This window comes from Oncorhynchus mykiss, chromosome 18 (genome assembly GCF_057628025.1).
Source record: "Oncorhynchus mykiss isolate SJ-2025 chromosome 18, ASM5762802v1, whole genome shotgun sequence".
In the NCBI taxonomy this organism is placed as follows: Eukaryota; Metazoa; Chordata; class Actinopteri; order Salmoniformes; family Salmonidae; genus Oncorhynchus; species Oncorhynchus mykiss.
Window position 1 is genome coordinate 53,808,408 of NC_143039.1, and position 23,583 is coordinate 53,831,990.

Below are 23,583 nucleotides of genomic sequence, written 5' to 3' on the forward strand. Positions count from 1 at the left end.
CACTGGCTCCAGGTCATCTACTGGACCCTGCTAGGTAAAGTCCCCCCTTATCTCAGCTCACTGGTCACCATAGCAGCACCCGCTTGTAGCACGCGCTCCAGCAGGTATATCTCTCTGGTCACCCCCAAAACCAATTATTCCTTTGGCCGCCTCTCCTTCCAGTTCTCTGCTGCCAATGACTGGAATGAACTACAAAAATCTCTGAAACTGGAAACACTTATCTCCCTCACGAGCTTTAAGCACCAGCCGTCAGAGCAGCTCACAGATTGTTCAAGGATAATCTAAAAACAAAGTTGTACTCATTGTCCAGGCCTGTTTGTCTTGTTAATGGAATCTTCACGCCTTTATAATTGAAGAGAGACCACTGGTAATGGTCTTCTATCTTTAGAAGGCTGGGCCATGTTGGCGATACGAACCAAACCTAATTTCAGTCAGTAGGAACTCTGATAGTACCACTTGATTGAACGCCAACAAAGTGCTTAGCTAGACCAAATTGAAACCACGGCAGTAGTGACAGGATTTTAATGGAACAACAAGCTAGTGATATGTCTTATATATGTATGTGTTCATCAAATCAGTAACACCTGGTAATTGTGCAGCTTACTTGGTCACAGTGGTCTTCAAGGTGTAAGCCATAACTAGCCCAAGACACTCCGGCTGATGCTCCGTTACACGATAATGCATTCTGCAATCCAAATGACAGTTTAATATCTCGAAGAGGCTAGTATGATAGCATCCATGCCCATTAGGGACCAGAATATGCTAATGCTAAAGCTGAGAAAAGCAATAAAGAAACAGCTTAGGCTATTCTCTGTTCGGAATTCGTTAAGGGACTGATTCAATTCAGGACAGAATATGTGCTGTAGGTTACAAGGCTCGCTGGGTTCAACACTTAAAGGAAAACTCCACTCCAAAACGATATTTTGGTATTTGTTTCATGAGAAACAAAATACCAAGACATGCAAAACATTTTGGGGCGATATCAACAATTGACCAATGAAACAAATGCCAAAAGATAGTTTTGGGTGAAACTTTTCTTTAAGTGGGCCTAATATTCATTATGGTTTAGCTCGCTAGAGAGACTTCATAATCTAAATGTACAGTGATGGAGTCTTCTAGCCCTGTGTAATAAACTAATAGGGATGAACAGAGACACAATACTGTATGACTGTATAATGATAGGGATTAACAGACACACAATACAGTCTGACTGTATAATGATAGGGATGAACAGAGAAAATACAGTATGACTGTATAATGATAGGGATGAACAGAGAAAATACAGTATGGCTGTATAATGATAGGGATGAACAGAGAAAATACAGTATGGCTGTATAATGATAGGGATGAACAGAGAAAATACAGTATGACTGTATAATGATAGGGATGAACAGAGAAAATACAGTATGACTGTATAATGATAGGGATGAACAGAGAACCATAGTATCAATTCACCATCCCATTACACCTTTCTCTCTGCTAGATGTTGAGGTTGAATGTGTCGATCAGATGAGGTTACTGGAAAAGTTAGAAGTGCCATTATCTTTCCCCCCCTATTCTAGCCTGTTTCTTCCTGACATGGCCTTAGTCCCAAATTGGCCCTTGGGGCTCTGGTCAAAAGTAGTGTACTATAAAGGGAATAGGGTGGCATTAAGGATGCATCCATAGCATTCATCAACACAGCCTTGCCTTCTCCGTTTGAAACATGTATAGTATATATACACGAAAGTATGTGGACACCCTTTCAAATGAGTGGATTCGGCTATTTCAGCCACACCCGTTGCTGACAGGTGTATAAAATAGAGCGCACAACCATAGACAAACATTCGCAGCAGAATGGCCTTACTGAAGAGCTCAGTGACTTTTAATGTGGCACAGTCATAGGATGCCACCTTTCCAACAAGTCCGTTCGTCAAATTTCTGCCCTGCTAGAGCTGCCCCGTTCAGCTGTTAGTGCTGTTATTGTGAAGTGGAAATGCCTAGGAGCAACAGCGGCTCAGCCGTGAAGCGGTAGGCCACACAAGCTAACAGAATCCTAAGATCACCATGCGCAATGCCAAGTGTCAGCTGAAGTGGTATAAAGCTTGCCGCCATTGGACTCTGGAGCAGTGGAAACTCGTTCTCTGGAGTGATGAATCATACTTGACCATCTGGCAGTCCGACAAACAAATCTGGGTTTGGCGGATGTCAGGAGAACACTAGCTGCCCCAATGCATAATGCCAACCATAAAGTTTGATGGAGAAGGAATAATGGTCTGGGGCTGTTTTTCATGGTTCAGGCTCCTTAGTTCCAGCGAAGGGAAATCTTAACGCTACAGTATACAATGACATTCTAGTCGATTCTGTGCTTCCTGTGGCAAGAGTTTCCTGTTTCAGCATAGCAATGCCCCTGTGCGCAACGCAAGGTCCATACAGAAATGGATTGTCGGGATCGGTGTGGAAGAACTTGACTGGCTTGCACAGCGCCCTGACCTCAACTCAATTGAACACATTTGGGATGAATTGGAATGCCGACCGCGAGCCAGGCCTAACTGCTCAACATCAATCTGACCTCACTAATACTCTTGTGGCTGAATGTTCAATGCAGCAATGTTCCAACAGCTAGTGGAAAGCCTTCCCAGAAGAGTGGAGGCTGTAACAGCAGCAAACGGGGGACCAACTGCATATTAATGATTTTGAAATGAACAGGTGTCCACATACTTTTGGCCATGCAGTGTAGTTTCCAACCATAATTGTTCCCCAACAATGACTGTGGATCTGTCTCAATGCGTTAGTCACCTGCAATACCTCAGACAGTACTGGTACTATTTTGTCAAAACTTGGGTGAATGATTAGTCTTGCCATAAAGATCTGGCATTTGCAAAATGACATCGATTGGCCCAAAGTGGGAGCTAAAGTAATTAACTGAAAATGTGTTAGTCACACGCAATATCTCAATTGTGCTTTTTCTTGGGTGCCGACATCTTTGCAGTTGCCTTGTTAAATGTGATTTGACTCAGTGATCAACAACCATTATAATGTCCTCTCCTTCTTGAGGTTTCCTAACAAAGACAAACACACTTGCAATGAGCAGCTTTTTCCTTTGCAAATTAATATCTACTTAGCGAAGGAAAATCACTTGACTTTTGAGTGAAACAATGTTACTTTCGGCTGTTTGTTTTTTTTGCTCCTCTTGTTTGTTTGGCCTCGGAACCCAACGAAGCAGACAAGAGACCTAACTCCCTGGCAGAGAGTACACAGGTCCTCTCTCGCAGTAGTCCACTCTCTGATAATGATGGTGATTGTGAACAAGCCAACTGCTTTATTCTGCCAAACGAGCAATAAACAGACACCTGAAATGACCTTGGACCAGTGAACCAGGAACCGGTGAAACAGGGGGCGGGGGATGGTTGATGTGTTTGAGATGATTATGGACCAGGGGGACAGGCTCTTACGTGTTTGAGGTGTGAACCGGGCTCAGGCTCTGATGCATTTGAGAGGTGATCACCATGTCATCTGGCCCTGTAGTGCTGCTCTGATCTGACCTGCTGCATCAACAGGCTATGGGGAAGATCCAGAAGATCCCTCCCCTCTGACCTTCTCCTGCAATGGCCTTTGAGAAGGAGGCGAGGAGTATGTAACTGATATTCTTCCTGTGTTGACGGTAACCTGACCTCTGACACGACAGTCAATATGTTTCAAACAAATTATTTTAGCCATCTGTGTTGTGTTCCACCTATGGTTTTACCACACCACTCAGACTTCAATTAACATAAACAGTATAAACAGTACAGCTGGGAATTGCCAGGGACCTCATGATACAATATTATTACGATACTTTGGAGCCAATATGATATAAATGTATGTATTGCGAATCTATATGTATTGTGATTTGGTACTGTGATTGCGATTCACATTAATTTCCAAAAGTTCCAACTAGAGGTCGACCGATTAATCGGCATGGCGGATTTGAAGTTATCATAACAATCGGTAATCGGCATTTTTGGACCCTGATTATGGCGGATTACATTGCACTCCACGAGGAGACTGCGTGGCAGGCTGACCACCTATTACGCGAGTGAAGCAAGGAGCCAAGGTGAGTTGCTAGCTAGCATTAAACTTATCTTATAAAAAACAAAACAATCAATCTTACCATAATCACTAGTTAACTACACATGGTTGATGATATTACTAGTTTAACTAGCTTGTCCTGCGTTGCAAATAAATGAACAGGCACCGCATTGATTATCATCGAATCACAGCCTACTTCGCCAAACGGGTGATGATTTAACAAGCACATTTGCGAAAAAAGCACTGTCGTTGAACCAATGTACCTAACCAAAAACATCAATGCCTTTCTTAAAATCAATACACAAGTATATATTTTTAAACCTGCATATTTAGTTAAAATAAATTCATGTTAGCAGGCAATATTAACAAGGGAAATTGTGTCACTTCTCTTGTGTTCGTGCAAGCAGAGTCAGGGTATATACAGCAGTTTTGGACACTTGGCTTGTTGCGAACAGTGTGAAGACCATTTCTTCCTAACAAAGACCGTAATTAATTTGCCAGAATTTCACATAATTATGACATAACATTGACGGTTGTACAATGTAACAGCAATATTTAGACTTATGGATGTCACCCGTTCGATAAAATACGGAACGGTTCCGTATTTCACTGAAATAATAAAATGTTTTGTTTTCGAAATTATAGTTTCCGGATTTGACCATATTAATGACCTAAGGCTCGTACTTCTGTATGTTTATTATATTATAATTAAGTCAATGATTTGATATTTGATAGAGCAGTCTGACTGAGCAATGGTAGGCAGCAGCAGGCTCGTAAGAATTCATTCAAACAGCACTTTCCTGTGTTTGCCAGCAGCTCTTCGCAATGCTTGGACGCACAGTGCTGTTAAACTCCCGAGATTAGGCTGGCAATACTATAGTGCCTATAAGAACATCCACTAGTCAAAGGTTAATGAAATACAAATGAGAGAGAAATAGTCCTATAATAACTACAACCTAAAACTTCTTAACTGGGAATTTTGAAGACTCATGTTAAAAGGAACGACCAGCTTTCATATGTTCTCATGTTCTGAGCAAGGAACTTAAACATTAGCTTTTTTTTTTTTCATGGCACATATTGCACTTTTACTTTCTTCTCCATCACTTTGTTTTTTTATTATTTAAACCAAATTGAACATGTTTCATTATTTGAGACTAAATTGATTTTTATTTACTATTTAAGTTAGAATAAGTGTTAATTCAGTATTGTTGTAATTGTCATTATTACAAATATATCTATATATATTTTTTGTTATTATTTTTTTTTAAATTATTATTATTTTATTGTTTTAATCAGACGATTAATAGGTCTCGGCTTTTTTTAGTCCTCCGATAGTCTGTATCGGCGTTCAAAAATCATAATCGGTCGACCTCTAGGTCCAACCAGTCAAAATCCCTTGTTTTTGAGACAGGGGTGTCACGGAATCTGTACGTTGTATTCATTAAGTATGTTGTAGCAATTTTTTACATATTCATTATGATGCATTGCAATATTGTTTTTAGATCAACAAAAAAGTAAAAAGTGAAAATAACAGTGGTCATTTGCATGACAATTAATCATTACCCAAAATACCATAACCGCCAAAGACATAGTCAGCAGAGCAGAAAGAACCAAGACGCTGACCCGGTCTCGTCTCACCTGACCCTACCACAACATTACGTATGTATCCATCCCTTCTGTTTCCACTAGACATCCCCGAGGAATAGTCACTGAACAATATCTGAGTTAGTCACATGAACTGGTATGCAATAATATATCAAATAATTACACAAAGGCCAAACATTTAATGGATGCAACCTTAAAGTAAGGAATAAATTATATTAAATAAAAGTCCAGTACTGGGCTCCCAAGTGGAGCAGCGGTCTAAGGCACGGCATCTCAGTGCAAGAGGCGTCAATACAGTCCCTAGTTCGAATCCAGTATGTATCACTGACCATGATTGGGAGTCCCATAGGGCTGTGCACAATTGGCCCAGCGTCGTCCAGGTTTGGCCGGATTTCACCTTTCACCTTTATTTTTTATTTCACCTTTATTTAACCAGGTAGGCCAGTTGAGAACAAGTTATAATTTACAACTGCAACCTGGCCAAAATAAAGCAAAGCAGTGCGACAAAAACAACAGAGTTACACATGGGATAAACAGTCAATAACACCATTGAAAATCTGTATACAGTGTGTGCAAATTAAGTAAGGAGGTAAGGCAATAAATAGGCCATAGTGGCTAAGTAATTACAATTGATCAATTAACACTGGAGTGATAGATGTGCAGATGAGGATGTGCAAGTAGAAATACTGGTGTGCAAAAGAGCAGAAAAAAACCCAACAAATATGGGGATGAGGTAGGTAGTTGGTTGGATGGGCTAATTACAGATGGGCTGTGGACAGCTGCAGGGATCGGTAAGTTGCCCTGACAGCCGATGCTTGAAGTTAGTGGGGGAGATAGAAGTCTCCAACTTCAGTGATTTTTGCAATTCGTTCCAGTCATTGGCAGCAGAGAACTGGAAGGAAAGGCAGCCAAAGAAGGTGTTGGCTTTGGGGATGACCAGTGAAATATACCTGCTGGAGTGCGTGCTACGGGTGGGTGTTGCTATGGTGACCAGTGAGCTGAGATAAGGCGGAGCTTTACCTAGCAAAGACTTATAGATGACCTGGAGCCAGTGGGCTTGGCAACGAATATGTAGCGAGGACCAGCCAACGAGAGCATACAGGTTGCAATGGTGGGTAGTATATGGGGCTTTGGTGACAAAACGGATGGCACTGTGATCGACTGCATCCAATTTGCTGAGTAGAGTGTTGGAGGCTATTTTGTAAATGACATTGCCCAAGTCAAGGATCAGCAGGATAGTCAGTTTTACGAGGGTATGTTTGACAGCATGAGTGAAGGAGGCTTTGTTGCGAAATAGGAAGCCGAGTCTAGATTTAATTTTGGATTGGAGATACTTAATATGAGTCTAGAAGGAGCGTTTACAGTCTTGCCAGACACCTAGGTATTTGTAGTTGTCCACATATTCTAAGTCAGAACCGTCCAGAGTAGTGATGCTGGTCAGGCGGGCAGCGATTGGTTGAAGAGCATGCACTTAGTTTTAATAGCATTTAAGAGTAGTTGGAGGCCACGGAAGGAGCGTTGTATGACATTGAAGCTCGTTTGGAGGTTTGTTAACACAGTGTCCATAAAGAGCCAGATGTATACAGAATGGTGTTGTCTGGGTAGAGGTGGATCAAAGAATCACCCGCAGCAAGAGCGACATCATTGATATATACAGAGAAAAGATTCGGCCCGAGAATTGAACCCTGTGGCACCCCCATAGAGACTGCCAAAAGGACCAGACAACAGACCCTCCATTTGAAACACTGAACTATATCTGAGAAGTAGTTGGTGAACCAGGCGAGGCAGTTATTTGAGAAACCAAGGCTATCGATTCTGCCGATAAGAATGTGGTGATTGACAGAGTTGAAACCTTGGCCAGGTCGATGAAGATGGCTTCACAGTAGTTTTTTTAAATCGACTGTGGTTATGATATCGTTTAGGACCTTGAGCGTGGCTGAGGTGCACCCGTGACCAGTTCGGAAACCGGATTGCATACTGGAGAAGGTACGGTGGGATTCGAGATGGTGGGTGATCTGTTTGTTCACTTGGCTTTTGAAAACTTTTGAAAGGCAGGGCAGGATAGATATAGATCTGTAACAGTTTGGGTGTAGAGTGTCTCCCCCTTTGAATAGGGGGATGACTGCGGCCCCTTTCCAATCTTTAGGAATCTCAGACGATACGAAAGAGGTTGGAACAGACTAGTAATAAGGGTTGCGACAATGGCGGCGGATAATTTTAGGAAGAGAGGGTCCCGATTGCCTAGCCCAGCTGTTTTGTAGGGATCCAGATCAGCTCTTTCAGGACATCAGCTGCCTGGATTTGGGTGAAGGAGAAGCTGGGGGGGGGGGGGGGGGGGGGGGGGCTTGGGCCAGTTGCTGCGGGGGTCCAGAGCTGTTGGCTGGGGTTGGGGTGGCCAGCCGAAGAGAAATGCTTATTGAAATTCTCGATTATCGTGGGTTTAAATCGGTGGTGACCGTGTTTCCTAGCCTCAGTGCAGTGGGCAGCTAAGAGGAGATGCTCTTATTCTCCACGGACTTTACAGTGTCCCAAAACTTTTTGGAATTAGTGCTGCAGTATGCCAATTTCTGTTTGAAAAAGCTAGCCTTTGCTTTCCAAACTGACTGTGTATATTGATCCCTGAAAAGTTGCATATCGCGGGAACTATTTGAAGCTAGTGCAGTGCGCCACAGGATGTTTTTGTGCTGGTCAAGGGCAGTCAGGTCTGGAGTGAACCAAGGGCTATATATGTTCTTAGTTCAACATTTTTGGGGAAAAGGGCATGCTTATTTAAGACGGTGAGGAAGACCATTTTGAAGAACAACAAGACATCCTCTACTGTCGGGATGAGGTGAATATCCTTCCAGGATACCCGGGCCAGGTCGATTAGGAAGGCCTGCTCGCAGAAATGTTTTAGGGAGCATTTGACAGTAATGAGGGGTGGTCGTTTGACCGCGGACCCATAACGGACACAGGTAATGAGATCCTGGCTGAAAACAGCAGAGGTGCATGTAGAGGGCAAGTTGGTCAGGATGATATGAGGGTGCCCATGTTTACGGATTTTGGGTTGTACCTGGTAGGTACAATTTGTATGAGATTGAGGGCATCTAGCTTAGACAGCCGGGGTGTGAAGCATACCAGTTTAGGTCACCTAACAGTACGAACTCTGATAATAGATGGGCAATCAATTCACATATGGTGTCCAGGGCAATTTCAGAATTTTTGGTGGCCTTCCTAAGCCAGGATTCAGACATGGCTAGGACATCAGGGTTGGCGGAGTGTGCTAAAGCAGTGAGTAAAACAAACTTAGGGAGGAGGCTTCTGATGTTAACATGCATGAACCCAAGGCTTTTCCGGTTACAGAAGTCAACAAATGAAAGAGCCTGGGGACACACAAGGCGTGGGTTAACCTCTACATCACCAGAGGAACAGAGGAGGAGTAGGATAAGGGTGCGGCTAAAGGCTATAAGTACTGGTCATCTAGTGTGTTTGGAACAGAGTAAATGGAGCAGACTTCTGGCCGTGGTAGGATAGAGCCAGGGCATAATGCCCAGAGAAGAGCATGGTAGGGTGCGAGTACAGTGGAGGTAAACCTCGGCATTGAGTGACGATAAAAGAGGCTGCATCTCTGGAAGCACCCAGTTAAGCTAGGTGCGGTCTCCAAATGTGTGGGGGGTGGGGCAAGGGAGGTAACCGAGGCATGTAGAGCGGGACTAGGGGCTCCGCGGTAAAACAAAACAATGAGAGCTACCCTAAACAACAGTATACAAGGCATATTGACAGAGGGAGGCATAAAGCAATCACAGGTGATGATTGTGAGGGCTAGACAGGGTAGCCTAGTGGTTAGAGCGTTGGACTAGTAACCGGAAGGTTGCGAGTTCAAACCCCCGAGCTGACATGGTACAAATCTGTCGTTCTGCCCCTGAACAGGCAGTTAACCCACTGTTCCCAGGCCGTCATTGAAAATAAGAATTTGTTCTTAACTGACTTGCCTGGTTAAATAAAGGTAAAAAAAAAAAATAAAAAAAAAAAAGACAACAACCGGTAAATAGCGAAGACAACAACAACGGGTAAATGGCGATGAATGGGCAGAGAGGGTCAGTTAGCTACACACAGGGCCAGAGTTGGAGGCTGGGGCCGACAGATAAACAAAATGAAGTGCCGTGTTAATGAACAGTAGGCATCAGCTGTGTCGCCGAGTGATCATAGGGTCCAATAAGCAGCAATGGATGAAACAGGGAGCCGCTCCGCAGTCGTCACTACGCTAGGCAGAGCGGGAGACACAACGCTCAGAGTTAGCGGGCCGGGGCTAGTAGCTGGGTCCTCACCGACATCAACAACAGAGGCCGGTTGAGAGCACATCGGCCGAAATACGTCAGCAGACCAGTCGTGATGGATCGGTGGGGCTCCGTGTTGACAAAGGGTCCAGGCCAATTGGCAAGAGAGGTATTGTAGTTGGTGTACTTTGTTTGCTAGCTGGGGGAATGGGCCTAGCTCGAGGCTAACTGGTGCTTGCTTCTGGACAAGGACGTTGGCCACGATAGCCATTCGGTAGCAGCTAGCTAGCTGAGGTGATCCGGTGCCATGGTCCAGGGTTTGCGGCAGGAATCCGGTGATGTAGTGGGGGGGAAAGCAGTCCAATATGCTCAGGGCTGATATCACGCTGTGCAGACTGGCAGATATTATCCGGGCTAAAGCGGCTGGTGACTGTGTTAAAAGGTAAATACTGCTAACAGTGGCTAACAATGACTAAATAGCTAGTAGCTAATTAGCTGGCTAGCTTCTGATGGAGGTTCCAGTTATAAGGTCTAAAATCAAATAGCAGATCCATACCACGTTGGGTGAGGCGGGTTGTGGGAAGGTATATTTAATAAAAAAATGGAAAAAGAGTTTGAAATGTATATAGAAAGGTGATAAATGATGTATATAGAAAGGTGATTTTTAAATTTTTTTTTTTTTTTTTACACGTGACAAAAACAAACATGTCCTGCTGCTACGCCATCTTGAGAAAAAAAAAGAAGTTTATAATTTAGCCCAATTAGGCTACATCATGGTGGATATCAAAAAAAGCATATTTCTACAATTAGGCCAAGGCTATTACACAGAAGAACAATTTACCAATTACATTAAAGATGCGCTTCTGTAAAGAGGATAAACCCTGTTTGGAAATGAGCAGCTATAATAACTGGACTCGAGAGAAATTCTGCAGAATGAGATGAAGACTTGTGTTGTCGGGCCACAGATAACTGTAGAATCGAGATACTTCAGAGATGTTCTGCGCTTCCCCAAACAGAGTTGTTACTCTATTATTAATTAAATTAATTTTAAAAATCTGATTAAAATTCAATGAACCAAAGTTCAGAGTAAGGTTTTGTTATTCTAATTAAATAATATCCAAGGCCATGGATTAATGATGGAATTCTGTTCAAATAAATCATAATAAAGTTTGATCAGGCTGCAACTCAACAAGCAGAGTATTGACTTGAATAAATTCATACAGACTTTCCTCTATTAGTTCAGGTCACTGATCTGATTTCCTCTCATTACGTCAAACGGATGAAGATGTAACTGAACTTGATGTTTCTTTGTAGGCAAGAGTTCAGCAGAGGACAAACCATGAACACCTGTACCAGCCTCTATTCACATAGGATACAAAAAGCTTACCGCGAATCTGAGAGGACCACGAATGGGGATAATGTTCTATGCTCCAAAAGAACTGCATGCTCTTCCCCAGCCGCAACACTTGGCTTACCAAACAAAGTGGCAAAACCCTGCAGCATTGCAGTTGACAGAAACCGGTGCGCCTGGCACCTACTCCCATACCCCATTCAAAGGCACACACACACAATCCATGTCTCAAGGCTTAAAAATCCTTCTTTAACCTGCCTCCAACCCTTCTACACCGATTGAAGTGGATTTAACAAGTGACATCAATAAGGGATCATAGCTTTCACCTGGATTCACCTGGTCAGTCTGTAAAAGAGCAGGTGTTCTTAATGTTTTATATACTCATATACTGTGCCTTCAGAAAGTGTCCACACCACCTGACTTATTGCACATTTTGTTGTGTTACAGCCTGAATTCTAAATAAATTACATTTCTCACCCATCTACACACAATACCCCACAATGACAAAGTAAAAACATGTTTGTATAAAATGTCAAATCTATTGAAAATGAAATATAGAAATCTCTCATTTACGTAAGCATTCACACCCGAGTCAATACATGATAGAATCGCCTTTGGCAGCGATTACAGCTGTGAGTCTTTCTGGGTAAGTCTAAGAGCTTTGCACACCTGGATTGTACAATATTCGCACATTATTATTGTGAAAGTTCTTCAAGCTCTCTCAAGTTGGTTGTTGATTATTGACACATTTCTATAGATTTTCAAGTTGCTGTACAGTCAAAACTGTAACTAGGCCACTCAGGTACATTCAATGTTGTTTTGGTAAGTAACTTGGCCTTAACCTGGTTCAGTCTGCTTTCCAACAGACTGGGAGACAAGTTCTTCCTCTAGGATTTTGCCTGTGCTTAGCTCTATTCCGTGTCTTTTTTTTTCTTTCTTCCTACCTACCTACCTACCTACCTACCTACATACATATTTATATATATATATATATATATATATATATATATATATTTTTTTTTTTAAACTCCCTAGTCCTTGCTGATTACATGGATACCCAAAACATGATGCAGCCACCACCATGCTTGAAAAAAAGAGTGGTACTCAATGATGTGTTGTATTTGCCCTAAACATAACACATTGAATTCAGGACTTAAAAGTTCTTTGCAGCATTAGTGCCTTGTTGCAAATAGGATGCATGTTTTGGAATATTTTTTGTCCTTTTCACTCTGTTATTTAGGTTAGTATTGTGGAGTAACTACAATGTTGTTGATCCATCCTCAGTTCTCTCCCATCACAGCCATTAAACCCTGTAACTGTTTTAAAGTCACCATTGGCCTCGTGGTGAAATCCCTGAGTGGTTTCCTTCCTCTCTGGCAACTGAGCTAGGAAGGACTTCTGTATCTTTGTAGTGACAGGGTGTATTGATACACCATCCAAAGTGTAATTCATAACTTCACCATGCTCAAAGGTATTTTTAATGACTGCTTTTTTTTTGTAGCCATCTACCAATAGGTGTCCTTCTTTGTGAGGCATTGGAAAACCTCCCTGGTCTTTGTTTTTATTTTACCTTTATTTAACTAGGCAAGTCAGTTAAGAACAAATTCTTATTTTCAATGACGGCCTGTGCCTGTTCAGGGGCAGAACGACAGATTTGTACCTTGTCAGCTCGGGGGTTTGAACTTGCAACCTTCCGGTTACTAGTCCAACGCTCTAACCACTAGGCTACCCTGTGGTTGAAGCTGTGCATGAAATTCACAGCTCGACTGAGTGACCTTACAGATAATTGTATGTGTGGGGTACAGAGATGGGGTAGTCATTTAAAAAGCATTTTAAACACTATTATTGCACACAAGAGTCCATGCAACTTGTTAAGGACATTTTTACTCCTGAACTTATTTAGGCTTGCCACAACAAAGGGTTTGAATTATTAAATTTGTAAATTGAATTCCACTTTTACATTATGGGGCATTGTGTGTAGGTCAAATAACACAAAATCTCAGGCTGTTAGACAATACAATTTGGGAAAAGTCAAGGGGTGTGAATACTTTCCAAAGGCAATGTAGGTAGTAACTCACCTGCTCTAGCAGCAATGAGGTGTGTGGTTCTGCCAGGGTCTTTAGAGCGGAGCAGGAGGCCCTTTCCTATCTTTGCTCCCAGGGCCTTGGCGTGGTAATTCTCCCTGGTTCTCTCCATGGGGTAATTGGTGGGGTACAGTCCAGAGAACACAATGGTGGTGCCCTCCAGGCTCCGGGCCTTCAGCTCCGGGACGATCTTCCTGATGTCAGGCATCTCTGGGCGTTCCTTCCCGAGGAAGGCGCTGTAGCGGGCGTAGTACTCTCCATGGATACGCTCCAGCACCTCTTCTAGGTAGATGAGGTGGTCATCCTTGTCCACGTCCACCTCCTCTTTCTCTTCCTCTTCCTCCTCCTCCATGCTCGGGTCCAGAGACTCCTCCCCCATGGTGACTCCTGACTGTTCACTGTTCTGGGACTCTGTCTCAGCCTCCCTCCGCTCTAAGCGCCCGTTCTCCTGCTCCGGGTCTGGAGGGAAGACAACCTCTGACCCAGATGTCTCATCTGAGGTCTCCCCTACTACCGCGGAGCTGTTCTCACCCTCCCTTCCTCCAGCCCCACCTGATGGCTCCTCTACTGCTGCCTGCTCCGCCCCTTCCTGTTTGGACTTCTTGGTCTGGCTGGACACCCCGTCCCTCTCGTTGTCTGATGAGGTGGGTTTACCCGTAAGAGAGTCAGCGTCACTGTCGCTGGACAGGTCAAAGTCCAGGTTGCTGTTGGGTTCATGGAGGTCTGGAGGAGTGGATGATGGAGGAAGAGGAGTGGAGGATGAGTTCACCCCACCCGGAAGGGGAGCTTCCTCCCCTGAGCCCAATGTCCTGCTGCCATCCTTCCCCTCTCCATTCCCCTCCGCTTTCATCTCATCTTTCACATGCATCCTGTCGCTCACCTGTGCTGCCGCGCTGGCCTCGGCTCCCTCGCCCTGACCCCGCTCCTCCTCCACAGCCTCGCCACCGTCCGGTTGAGTCCGTTCATTGGCTGCTGAACCCTGAGTGGCTGAGGGTGCTGTTGACTCCCCCCTCCCTCCATTGTTGTGGTCTTTGGCCCGTTGTTTCTTAAGACCATTACTCTGCTCCTCTGATGCAGACGACCCCCCAGATGGCCCTGTTTTAGGCCCTGTTGTCCCTGACGTTACTGCTGGTTCTGAGGCCTCTGCTGGTCGGCTGGCCTGGCTGCCTGCTAGGGTAAAACATCACAAGCTGAGAATTAGCATATTAAAACACACGCACAGACATTTTGCCACTTAAAATCACTAGACTAGAAGGTGTCTGTGAATACCTTCCATTGAAGTTGTTTTAGCAGAGGTGTAAAAGTACTTAAGTAGTTTATGGTATCTGTACATCCCTACTGCCTCTGCTCTGGCGGACTCACTAAACAAACTTAATTTGTAACTGAATTCTGAATCTTGGAGTGCGCCCCTGGATATTCGTACATTTTAAAAACAATAACATGGTGCCGTCCGGTTTGCCTAATAAAGAATTTTAAATTATTTCTACTTTTAATACTTTAGTTCATTTAAAACCAAATACTTTAAGACTTTTACTCAACAGTATTTTACTGGGTGACTAACTTTACTCAAGTAATTTTTTATTAAAAAGGTACAGTTGTAGTCGGAAGTTTACATTCACCATTGCGAAATACATTTAAACTCAGTTTCACAATTCCTGACATTTAATCCTAGTAAAAATTCCCTGTCTTAGGTCAGTTAGGATCAGCACTTTATTTTCCGAATGATTTATTTCAGATTTTATTTATTTCATCAGAAGTTTACATACACTCAATTAGTATTTGGTAGCATTGCCTTTAAATTGTTTAACTTGGGTCAAATGTTTCAGGTAGCCTTCCACAATAAGTTCCTGACAGAGATGGTGTAACTGAGTCAGGTTTGTAGGCCTCCTTGATGGCACACGCTTTTTCATTTCTGCCCACAAATGTTCTATGGTATTGAGGTCAGGGCTTCGTGATGGCCACTCCAATACCTTGACTTTGTTGTAATTAAGCCGTTTTGCCACAACTTTGGAAGTATGCTTGGGGTCATTGTCCATTTGGAAGACCCATTTGCGACCAAGCTTTAACTTCCTGACTGATGTCTTGAGATGTTGCTTCAATGTATCCACATAATTGTCCTTCCTCGTGATGCCATCTATTTTGTGAAGTGCACCAGCCCCTCCTGCAGCAAAGAACCCCACAACATGATGCTGCCACCCCCGTGCTTCACAGTTGGGATGGTGTTCTTCGGCTTGCAAGCCTCCCCCCTTTTCCACCAAACATAATGATGGCCATTATGGCCAAACAGTTCAATTTTTGTTTCATCAGACCAGAGGACATTTCTCCAAAAAGTATAATCTTTGTCCCCATGTGCAGTTGCAAACCGTAGTCTGGCTTTTTTTAATGACGGTTTTGGAGCAGTGGCTTCTTCCTTACTGAGCTGCCTTTCAGGTTATGTCGATATAGGACTCGTTTTACTGTGGATATAGATACTTTGTACCGGTTTCCTCCAGCATTTTCACAAGGTTGTTGATTTGTACCTTTCGCACCAAAGTACATTCATCTCTAGGAGACGGAACGTGTCTCCTTCCTGAGCGGTATGACGGCTGCGTGGTCCCATGATGTTTATACTTACGTACTATTGTTTGTAAATATGAACGTGGTACATTTAGGCATTTGGAAATTGCTCCCAAGGATGAACCAGACTTGTGGAAGGCCACAATTTTTTTTCTGAGGTCTGATTTATTTTGATTTTCCCATGATGTCAAGCAAATAGGCACTGAGTTTGAAGGTAGGCCTTGAAATACATCCACAGGTACACCTCCAATTGACTAAAATGATGTCAATTAGCCTATCAGAAGCTTCTTAAGCCATGACAATTTTCTGGAGTTTTCAAAGCGGTTTAAAAAGGCACAGTCAACTTAGTGTATGTAAACTTCTGACCTACTGGAATTGTGATACAGTGAATTATAAGTTAAATAATCTGTCTGTAAACAATTGTTGGAAAACATTACGTGTCATGCACAAAGTAGATGTCCTAACCGACAAAACTATAGTTTGTTAACAAGAAATGTGCGGAGTGGTTGAAAAACGAGTTTTAATGACTCCAACCTAAGTGCATGTAAACTTCCGACTTCAACTGCATCTTTACTTTTACTTAAGTATGACAATTTGGGTTCTTTTTCCCAACACTGTTTTAGGAGGTGTAACTGAATGAAGGCAAATTGACCTGTGGCCACTGAGGCATTAAACCACAGCATTGAGAACATTATATGCATCAAAACTATGGTTAAAGTGCATGCCTCAAGACAATGTTCTCCAAAGCACTTTATCCTCTCAGTAAATCTACTCACTATTTTGAAAACATAAATATGCCCATCACTGGGTCTGGCAGCAGAAACTAGTAAATTATAATACATTATTTATATGAACAGCTTAGAATGAAATAGATGTCAAATCTGGCTTCTCTACAGCCTCTGCGTGATGAATTTTCAGGGTGGGGAGTCAGGGTGGTGACAGACCATGGGTGGGGCAGGCAGCTCAATACAGAGCTCAGTTCACAATACATGTAGGCCCATCATCTCACCATGGTAACTTTTTCATTTTGTGCTACAGTAATATAAAGACCAAATGCACATCTAATTTACACATCTCCATCTGGCTTACAGGGGTGAACTTGTTTTAAAAAAAATGTTTTATTGGAAAGATCATATAAATATTATTTAATCTTTGCTTTAAATCAGAGCATCCAATAGAACTCAGTTAAACAGTTATTTACTCAGACCCATAAAACATTCAATAAATCTTTGTGAAGAGAAGTGAAAGCCTTCTGCATCCATATCTAGTTTGATATTATTCAAGGATATCATTAGAATGACAAAGGACAAAGAAACAGATTTAATTTCATTTGAATGCGAGGAAGGAATGAAGCAACGAGAGAAAGGAGGTAGGCTAATAACATTAGGGGAAATATTATGGAAAAGGTATATCCCTCAGCCGGCTACTTATACAAACAGGACCTATTATACTGGCAAATTAAAATAACATTCGCTAGCCTATAGTTGTAACTTTGTAGGCTGCATGTGTTGCACCAGAATCACGTGTTCTCGTCCTGCTTTATCGTGGTTAGAACAATGTGCAAAATTCCAGTACGTATAGTAGAATACAGCTCACACTAAAAAAAGGTTAGCCTACTGGAGCTAGTTTCATTTATTTACCCAAGCAAGCTACATCTATAGGCGTATGTTTTTCTGTCATGCATAATGTGAAGTAGCCTATGTCATATACTGTACACACACATGTATGTGTGCCATTCAAATCAAAATGTATTTGCCACCAAATACAACAGGTATTAAGTTAAGAAAATATTTGCAAAATAAACTAAATAAAAAGGTGAATGGGCAAGAAAAAATATTTGTGCCTTTGAACGGGGTATGGTAATAGGTGCCAGGCGCACTGGCTTGTATCAAGAACTGCAATGCTACTGGGTTTTTCACAACAGTTTACTGTGTTTAAAGAATGCTCCAACAACCAAAGGACATCCAGCCAATTGACAACTGTGGGAAGCATTGGATTCAACATGGGCCAGCATCCCTGTGGAACGCTTGACACATTGTAGAGTTGTTTAGTATAGTGTGTACACACACACACTGAACGAAAAATATAAACGCAATTTCAACGATCTACAGTTCATTTAATGAAATCATTCAATTTAAATAAATAAATTAAGCGCCAATCTATGGATTTCACATGACTGGGCATGGGTGTAACCATGGGTGGGCACAGGCACAACCACTTGGGAGTCAAGCCCACCCACTGGGAAGCCATGTCCAGCCAATGAATTATTTTTATCCACAAAAGAGTTTTATTAGACAGAAATACTCCTCAGTTTAATCAGCTGTCTGGGTGGCTGGTCTCAGACGATCCCACAGGTGAATAAGTCAGATGTGGAGGTCCTGGGCTGGCATGGTTGGACATACTGCCAAAATCTGTTTGGATTTTAGCACCCTTTGCCTTGATGACAAACATTGGAGACAGCTTATGGTGGAGAAATATACATTACATTCTCTGGCAATAGCTCTGGTGGACAATCCTGCAGTCAGCATGCCAATTGCGTGCTCCCTCAAATTGAGACATCTGTGGCATTGTGTTGTGTGACAAATGTTGCCTTTTATTGCCCCCAGCAAAAGGTGCACCTGTGTTATGATCATGCTGGTTAGTCAGCTTCTTGATATGCCAAAACTGTCAGGTGGAAAGATTATCTTGGCAAAGTAGAACAATTTTAGACAAATACGTTTATTTTTGCATGTGGAAAATTTGTACACAATTGCATTTTATTGACAGCAATTAGAATGCACCGAGATACCATGACAAGATCCTGAAGCCCATTGTCATGTCATTCATCCCCAACCATTATCTCATGTTTCAGCATGATAATGTCGCAAGGATCTGTACACAATTCCTGGAAGCTGAAAATGTCCCAGTTCTTCCATGGCCTGCATGTCACCCATTAAGCATGTTTGGGATGCTCTTGATCAACACATACAAATGCGTGTTCCAGTTCCCGCCAATATCCAGCAACTTTGCACAGCCATTGAAGAGTGGAACAACATACCAAAGGCCACAATCAAGAGCCTGAACAACTCTATGTAAAGGAGATGTGTTGCGCTGCATGAGGCAAATGGTGGTCACACAAGATACTGACTGCTTCTGATCCACGCCCCTACTTTTTAAATTGTATTTGAAAAGGTATCAGTGACCAACATCTGGTCTGTGTTCCTAGCCATGTGAAATTAATAGATTAGGGTTAGGGAATGTATTTATTTAATTTGACTGGGTCCTTATATGAACTAAGTCAGTAAAATATTTGAAATTGTTGGAAATTGCATTCATAAATTTTGTTCAGTGTCTAAACATTTTTTGGAAGAGTTTGTAAAGTTTTCCTCTTATTCACCGACAGTCACAATGTGTCCTGTTTTGAGGTTCAAGAACATTCTCGTGAACGAAACCGATTAAAGTTTTAGTGTGATGCTGCATCCTGAAGAGGAGTTTTGTGGCTGACAGTAGTTCACTGTGATCTAATTTGGCTTTGTATGAATCATTTAACCCTCGCTACGCAGAGCTGCATTCTGTCAGTCGTAAGACTGGAAGGTGCCATTGGAAAGTGCCACATTTTAGGAGTTTGTTTCATCAGCTGAAGCTGTGGTTATACTGATATAAAAATCTATGTTGGAATAAGAAGATTAAAACAAGATATTATTGCTGCAGAATTAATTGCACTTTATCTGTTGTCCTAAACAAAGTCAATGGCCCGTGAAAGATTAATCACGGGAAGTTTTACCAAGTATATCCAAACAGTTTGTTCTTGTCTTTGTCGACGTTCCACAGCTAATTGCTCTGTATTTATTTTAATTTAGTGAACCTTGATAAACAATCCTTTTAAAAGAAACATCTCATTTAGGCCCTCAGCGACGCGTTAAATACCACAACAACTTAACGAATTCCTCTCTCTGCATCGGGGTTCCTGCTGATGCAAAACTTGTTGGTGTGACGAGAGAAAGGGGGAAAAAAAGGAGCCTGAAGAGTGACTTGGTTCATCCTGAGATTCTGAAGTAATCCGTCCCAATAAACCAGTGGAAGTCATGTCTATGTCTAAACTTTCTTTCAACTGCTTTGTTTCCATAGAGCCCAACCCTGCTCCTGGATGGGTGAGGTCCCTGCCAACCCAGTCGGTCAGTGAACCCCCCACCTCTCAACCAGGACCCTCGAGGTCCTCCAGAGGAGAATCAGCGATGTACCAGGAGGTGGCCGTCCTAGCGGGCAGCACGGAGAAAGAGTTCTCGCCCTTCTATTTCCCCCCGTAGAACCAGCGGGAGGTGGTAACTAAGGGTGTGTTCAGTCGTCATCAACGTGGGCGGGACCAGGTACCATAAAATCAACAGAATCAAGAATTCCTGTGTTCATTTCGATAATCAATAGTCCATAATCAGAAGTCTTTGGGTGCAAGATTTAAAAGACAAATCGGTGCATAGGTCTTGCTGCTTATAAAGAGCATTATAAAACTTGGGAGTATTTCAGCTCATTGAACGAAATCATGGAGGTGTGTGATGACTACGACGACGGGCGCCAGGAGTACTTCTTCGACTAAAGCCTCCACTCTTCTGGAAAGGCGTTCCACCAGATCTTAGAACATTGCTACAGGGACTTGCTTCCATTCAGCCACAAGAGCATCAGTGAGGTCAGGCACTGATGTTGGGCAATAAAGCCTGGCTTGCAGTCAGATTCAATTCATCCAAAAGGTGTTCAATGGGGTTGAGGTCAGGGCGCTGTGCAGGCCAGTCAAGTTCTTCCACACCGATCTCAGCAAACCATTTCTGTATGGACCTCCCTTTGTGCATGGGGGCATTGTCTTGCTGAAACAGTAAAGGGCCATCCCCAAACCGCTGCCACAAAGTTGGAAGCACAGAATCGTCTTTAATGTCATTGTATGCTGTGGCGTTAAGATTTCCCTTCACTGGAACTAAGGGGCCTAGACCGAACCATTAAAAAGAGCCCTAGACCATTATTCCTCCACCACTAAACTTTACAGTTGGCACTATGCATTGTGGCAGGTAACGTTCTCCTGGCATCCACCAAACCCAGATTCATCCGTCAGACTGCCAGATGGTGAAGCGTGATTCATCACTCCAGAGAACACTTTTCCAGAGTCCAATGGCGGCGAGCTTTACACCACTCCAGCTGACACTTGGCGTTGCGCATGGTGATTTTAGGCTTGTGTGCAGCTGCTTGGCCATGGAAACCCATTTCATGAAGCTCCCGACCGACAGTTATTGTGCGGACGTTACTTCCAGAGAAAGTTTGGAACTTGGTCGTGAGTGTGGACAGACGATTTTTAAGCTCTACGCGCTTCAGCACTACCGTTCTGTGAGCTTGTGTGGCCTACCACTTTGCGGCTGAGCCGTTGTTGCTCCTAGACGTTGCCACTTCACAATAACAACACTTACAGTTGACCGGCACAGCTCTTGCAGGGCAGAAATTTGACAAACTGACTTGTTGGAAAGGTGGCATCCTATGATGGTACCACATTGAAAGTCAATGAGTTCTTCAGTAAGGCCATTCTACTGCCAATGTTTTCCTATGGAGATTGCATGGCAGTGTGATCAATCTTATGCACCTGTCCGCAACAGTGTGGCTGAACTAGCTGAATCTGCTAATTTGAAGGGCTGTCCATATACTTTTGTATATATAGTGTATTTATATGCTTTAGAATGACACTTCCTGTTTTGGCGGAAAATAACGGGTTATCAAAGGAGAAAAGTGATTTATTCTTCTCGGGATGGAAGATTTGTAAAATACCAGGAAAATTTTAAACCCTAGTCCATGTGATGTGACGGAAATCAGCAGCACTTCCCTAATTGATCTAACAGCCTGTGTGTGTGTGTGTTATTCTCCAGGGAGCCCAGAGAAGCACTCTCCGTCCTTTGTGGCTTGTCCGGTTTATCTTTACTGCTAATCAAAAAAATCTCTATACAGATCTCCTCTATGAGAAGCTCTGTGAGAAAAGAACCCAATGCCTTCCCTACTCCCTCCTGAGACTAAGATGATAATCACGGTTCAGATGAACCCATCTCATTATGGCTACCCAGGCTTGGTGCTTGAGTATGAATACAGTGTTGATGATTAGGTGTTAAGGCTTGGTCGCTCCAATTCCTTCTTTATAACAGATCAGATTGATTAATTCAGAGAGTTGTTATTTGGATTCTGCTCAACCCTGGCCTTTGGGTATGATCATTTTCCTGGCTATTCTCATGGTTCTAGAAAGGTAGAGTTTAACAGCATTCTCACAGAAAGATCGCTAAGTGTTCCCCTGTCACCTCCATGCCTTCTCCCTCTCGCCTCTGTGCTGAGAGGATCATAACTTAACACAACGACATAACTTAAAACTCCCTCACCTTCCTACCACCCCATCTATTGGGACCATAACAGTTACGTATCACAAACATGTTCTTAAAAGATTCACCCTCCCACTGCAGCCTGCCACACAGGAAAATGGTGCATCGGTTGATGCAAATTAAATCAAAACAGTGAGACGCGATGAGGGGTACCTTGTGGCCAGAACTCCATTTGCAGCCAGAGAACCAGGATGAGTTCACATTCCTTAAGTGCTCATCAAACCACTTCCTCCTCTTCCTCTCTGAACTTGGTCACCAGAGGGTTTTTAAGTTTGTTACAAACACGCAACAAAAAAAAACACTACACTGACAAAGCACTAAATGCCCTTATAAGGATTGTTTCAATAGATCACTGTGCTTTATAATTTATTGACCTGTTCACAACAAAAGTCCACCGTTCGGTTAAGCTCATTGTCTTCCGACCCTGTATACCGTACCTTTCCTTCCCTGCTGAGCCTCTTTAGACCCGGCCGGGGCGTTGATGTCTCCTGTCCCCTTGAAGTAGATGTATTTCTTCACAGTGATCAGGTTGGGAGCAAACTTCCACACGTCCTCCCGATCATCTATAATACATACCATCGAGTCCCCACATGGGAACAGATTCCTGAGGGGTAGAGATAAAGAGAGTGCGAGAGATGAGAGAGTGGGAGCACAAGAGAGAGTGTAGAGAGACAGAAAGAAAGAGTTATATCTAAGTTGAACTGGCAGTAACAGAGCAAAATGTTAGGCTCTCGCTCTACCATTATCCAGTCCTAGGCTACATCCCAAATGGTAGCCTATAACCTATGGGCCCTGGTCAAAAGTAATTTTAAGGGAATAGGCTGCTTATTTGTGAAGGACTATCCCTCCAGGTTAGAAGTGAATTCTGGCTCTCTCTTACCAATAATTATCTGAACATCATAACTATACAACCACAGTTTCTACCATTAGGACTTTGAGGATGGTGTTCTAAAAGGCTTCCTATAACAGGAGTCACTGATTAGAAGAAATGCTGCATGGCGATGGGCTATTCCCTCTGCTCATCTATAGCACAGTCATGCTAGAGCTGGATGGTTCAGTTTTATAGCGCTGTATTGTCTGTGGGGACAACCAAGTCACTTCAGATGACTTGACTGCTGCCAGGTTTTAATCAACACTAATTCCCTCAGTTGAATTCTTCAGCGGTAGTGGCTGAGCGGAAATCAGTTTCTCCCAATTCCACAGATCTTCCTTGAGTGAATGCCTTTTCTCCAAAGTGTCAAAATTATAAAGATAACATATCAGCTATGTCCTTTTCATATTGGAAAGAGTCTTCTTAAAATGTCCTA

General features: G+C 42.9%; 1 protein-coding gene across 5 annotated transcripts in view; it reads right to left on the reverse strand.

The window, feature by feature from the left end:
* LOC110496375 (RNA polymerase II subunit A C-terminal domain phosphatase) overlaps positions 1–23,583 on the reverse strand; it is a 119,956-nt gene that overhangs the window by 87,167 nt on the left and 9,206 nt on the right. For 3 of the 5 annotated variants that reach the window (XM_036952936.2, XM_036952937.2, XM_090208787.1), the window contains 2 exons: positions 22,714–22,880; positions 13,341–14,516 (listed from right to left, as the gene is read on the reverse strand). In XM_036952936.2, coding sequence (XP_036808831.2) covers positions 13,341–14,516; positions 22,714–22,880 — 1,343 coding nt within the window. The remainder of the gene's footprint in view (positions 1–13,340; positions 14,517–22,713; positions 22,881–23,583) is intronic. The other 2 variants (XM_036952938.2, XM_090208786.1) reach the window with 1 other exon arrangement.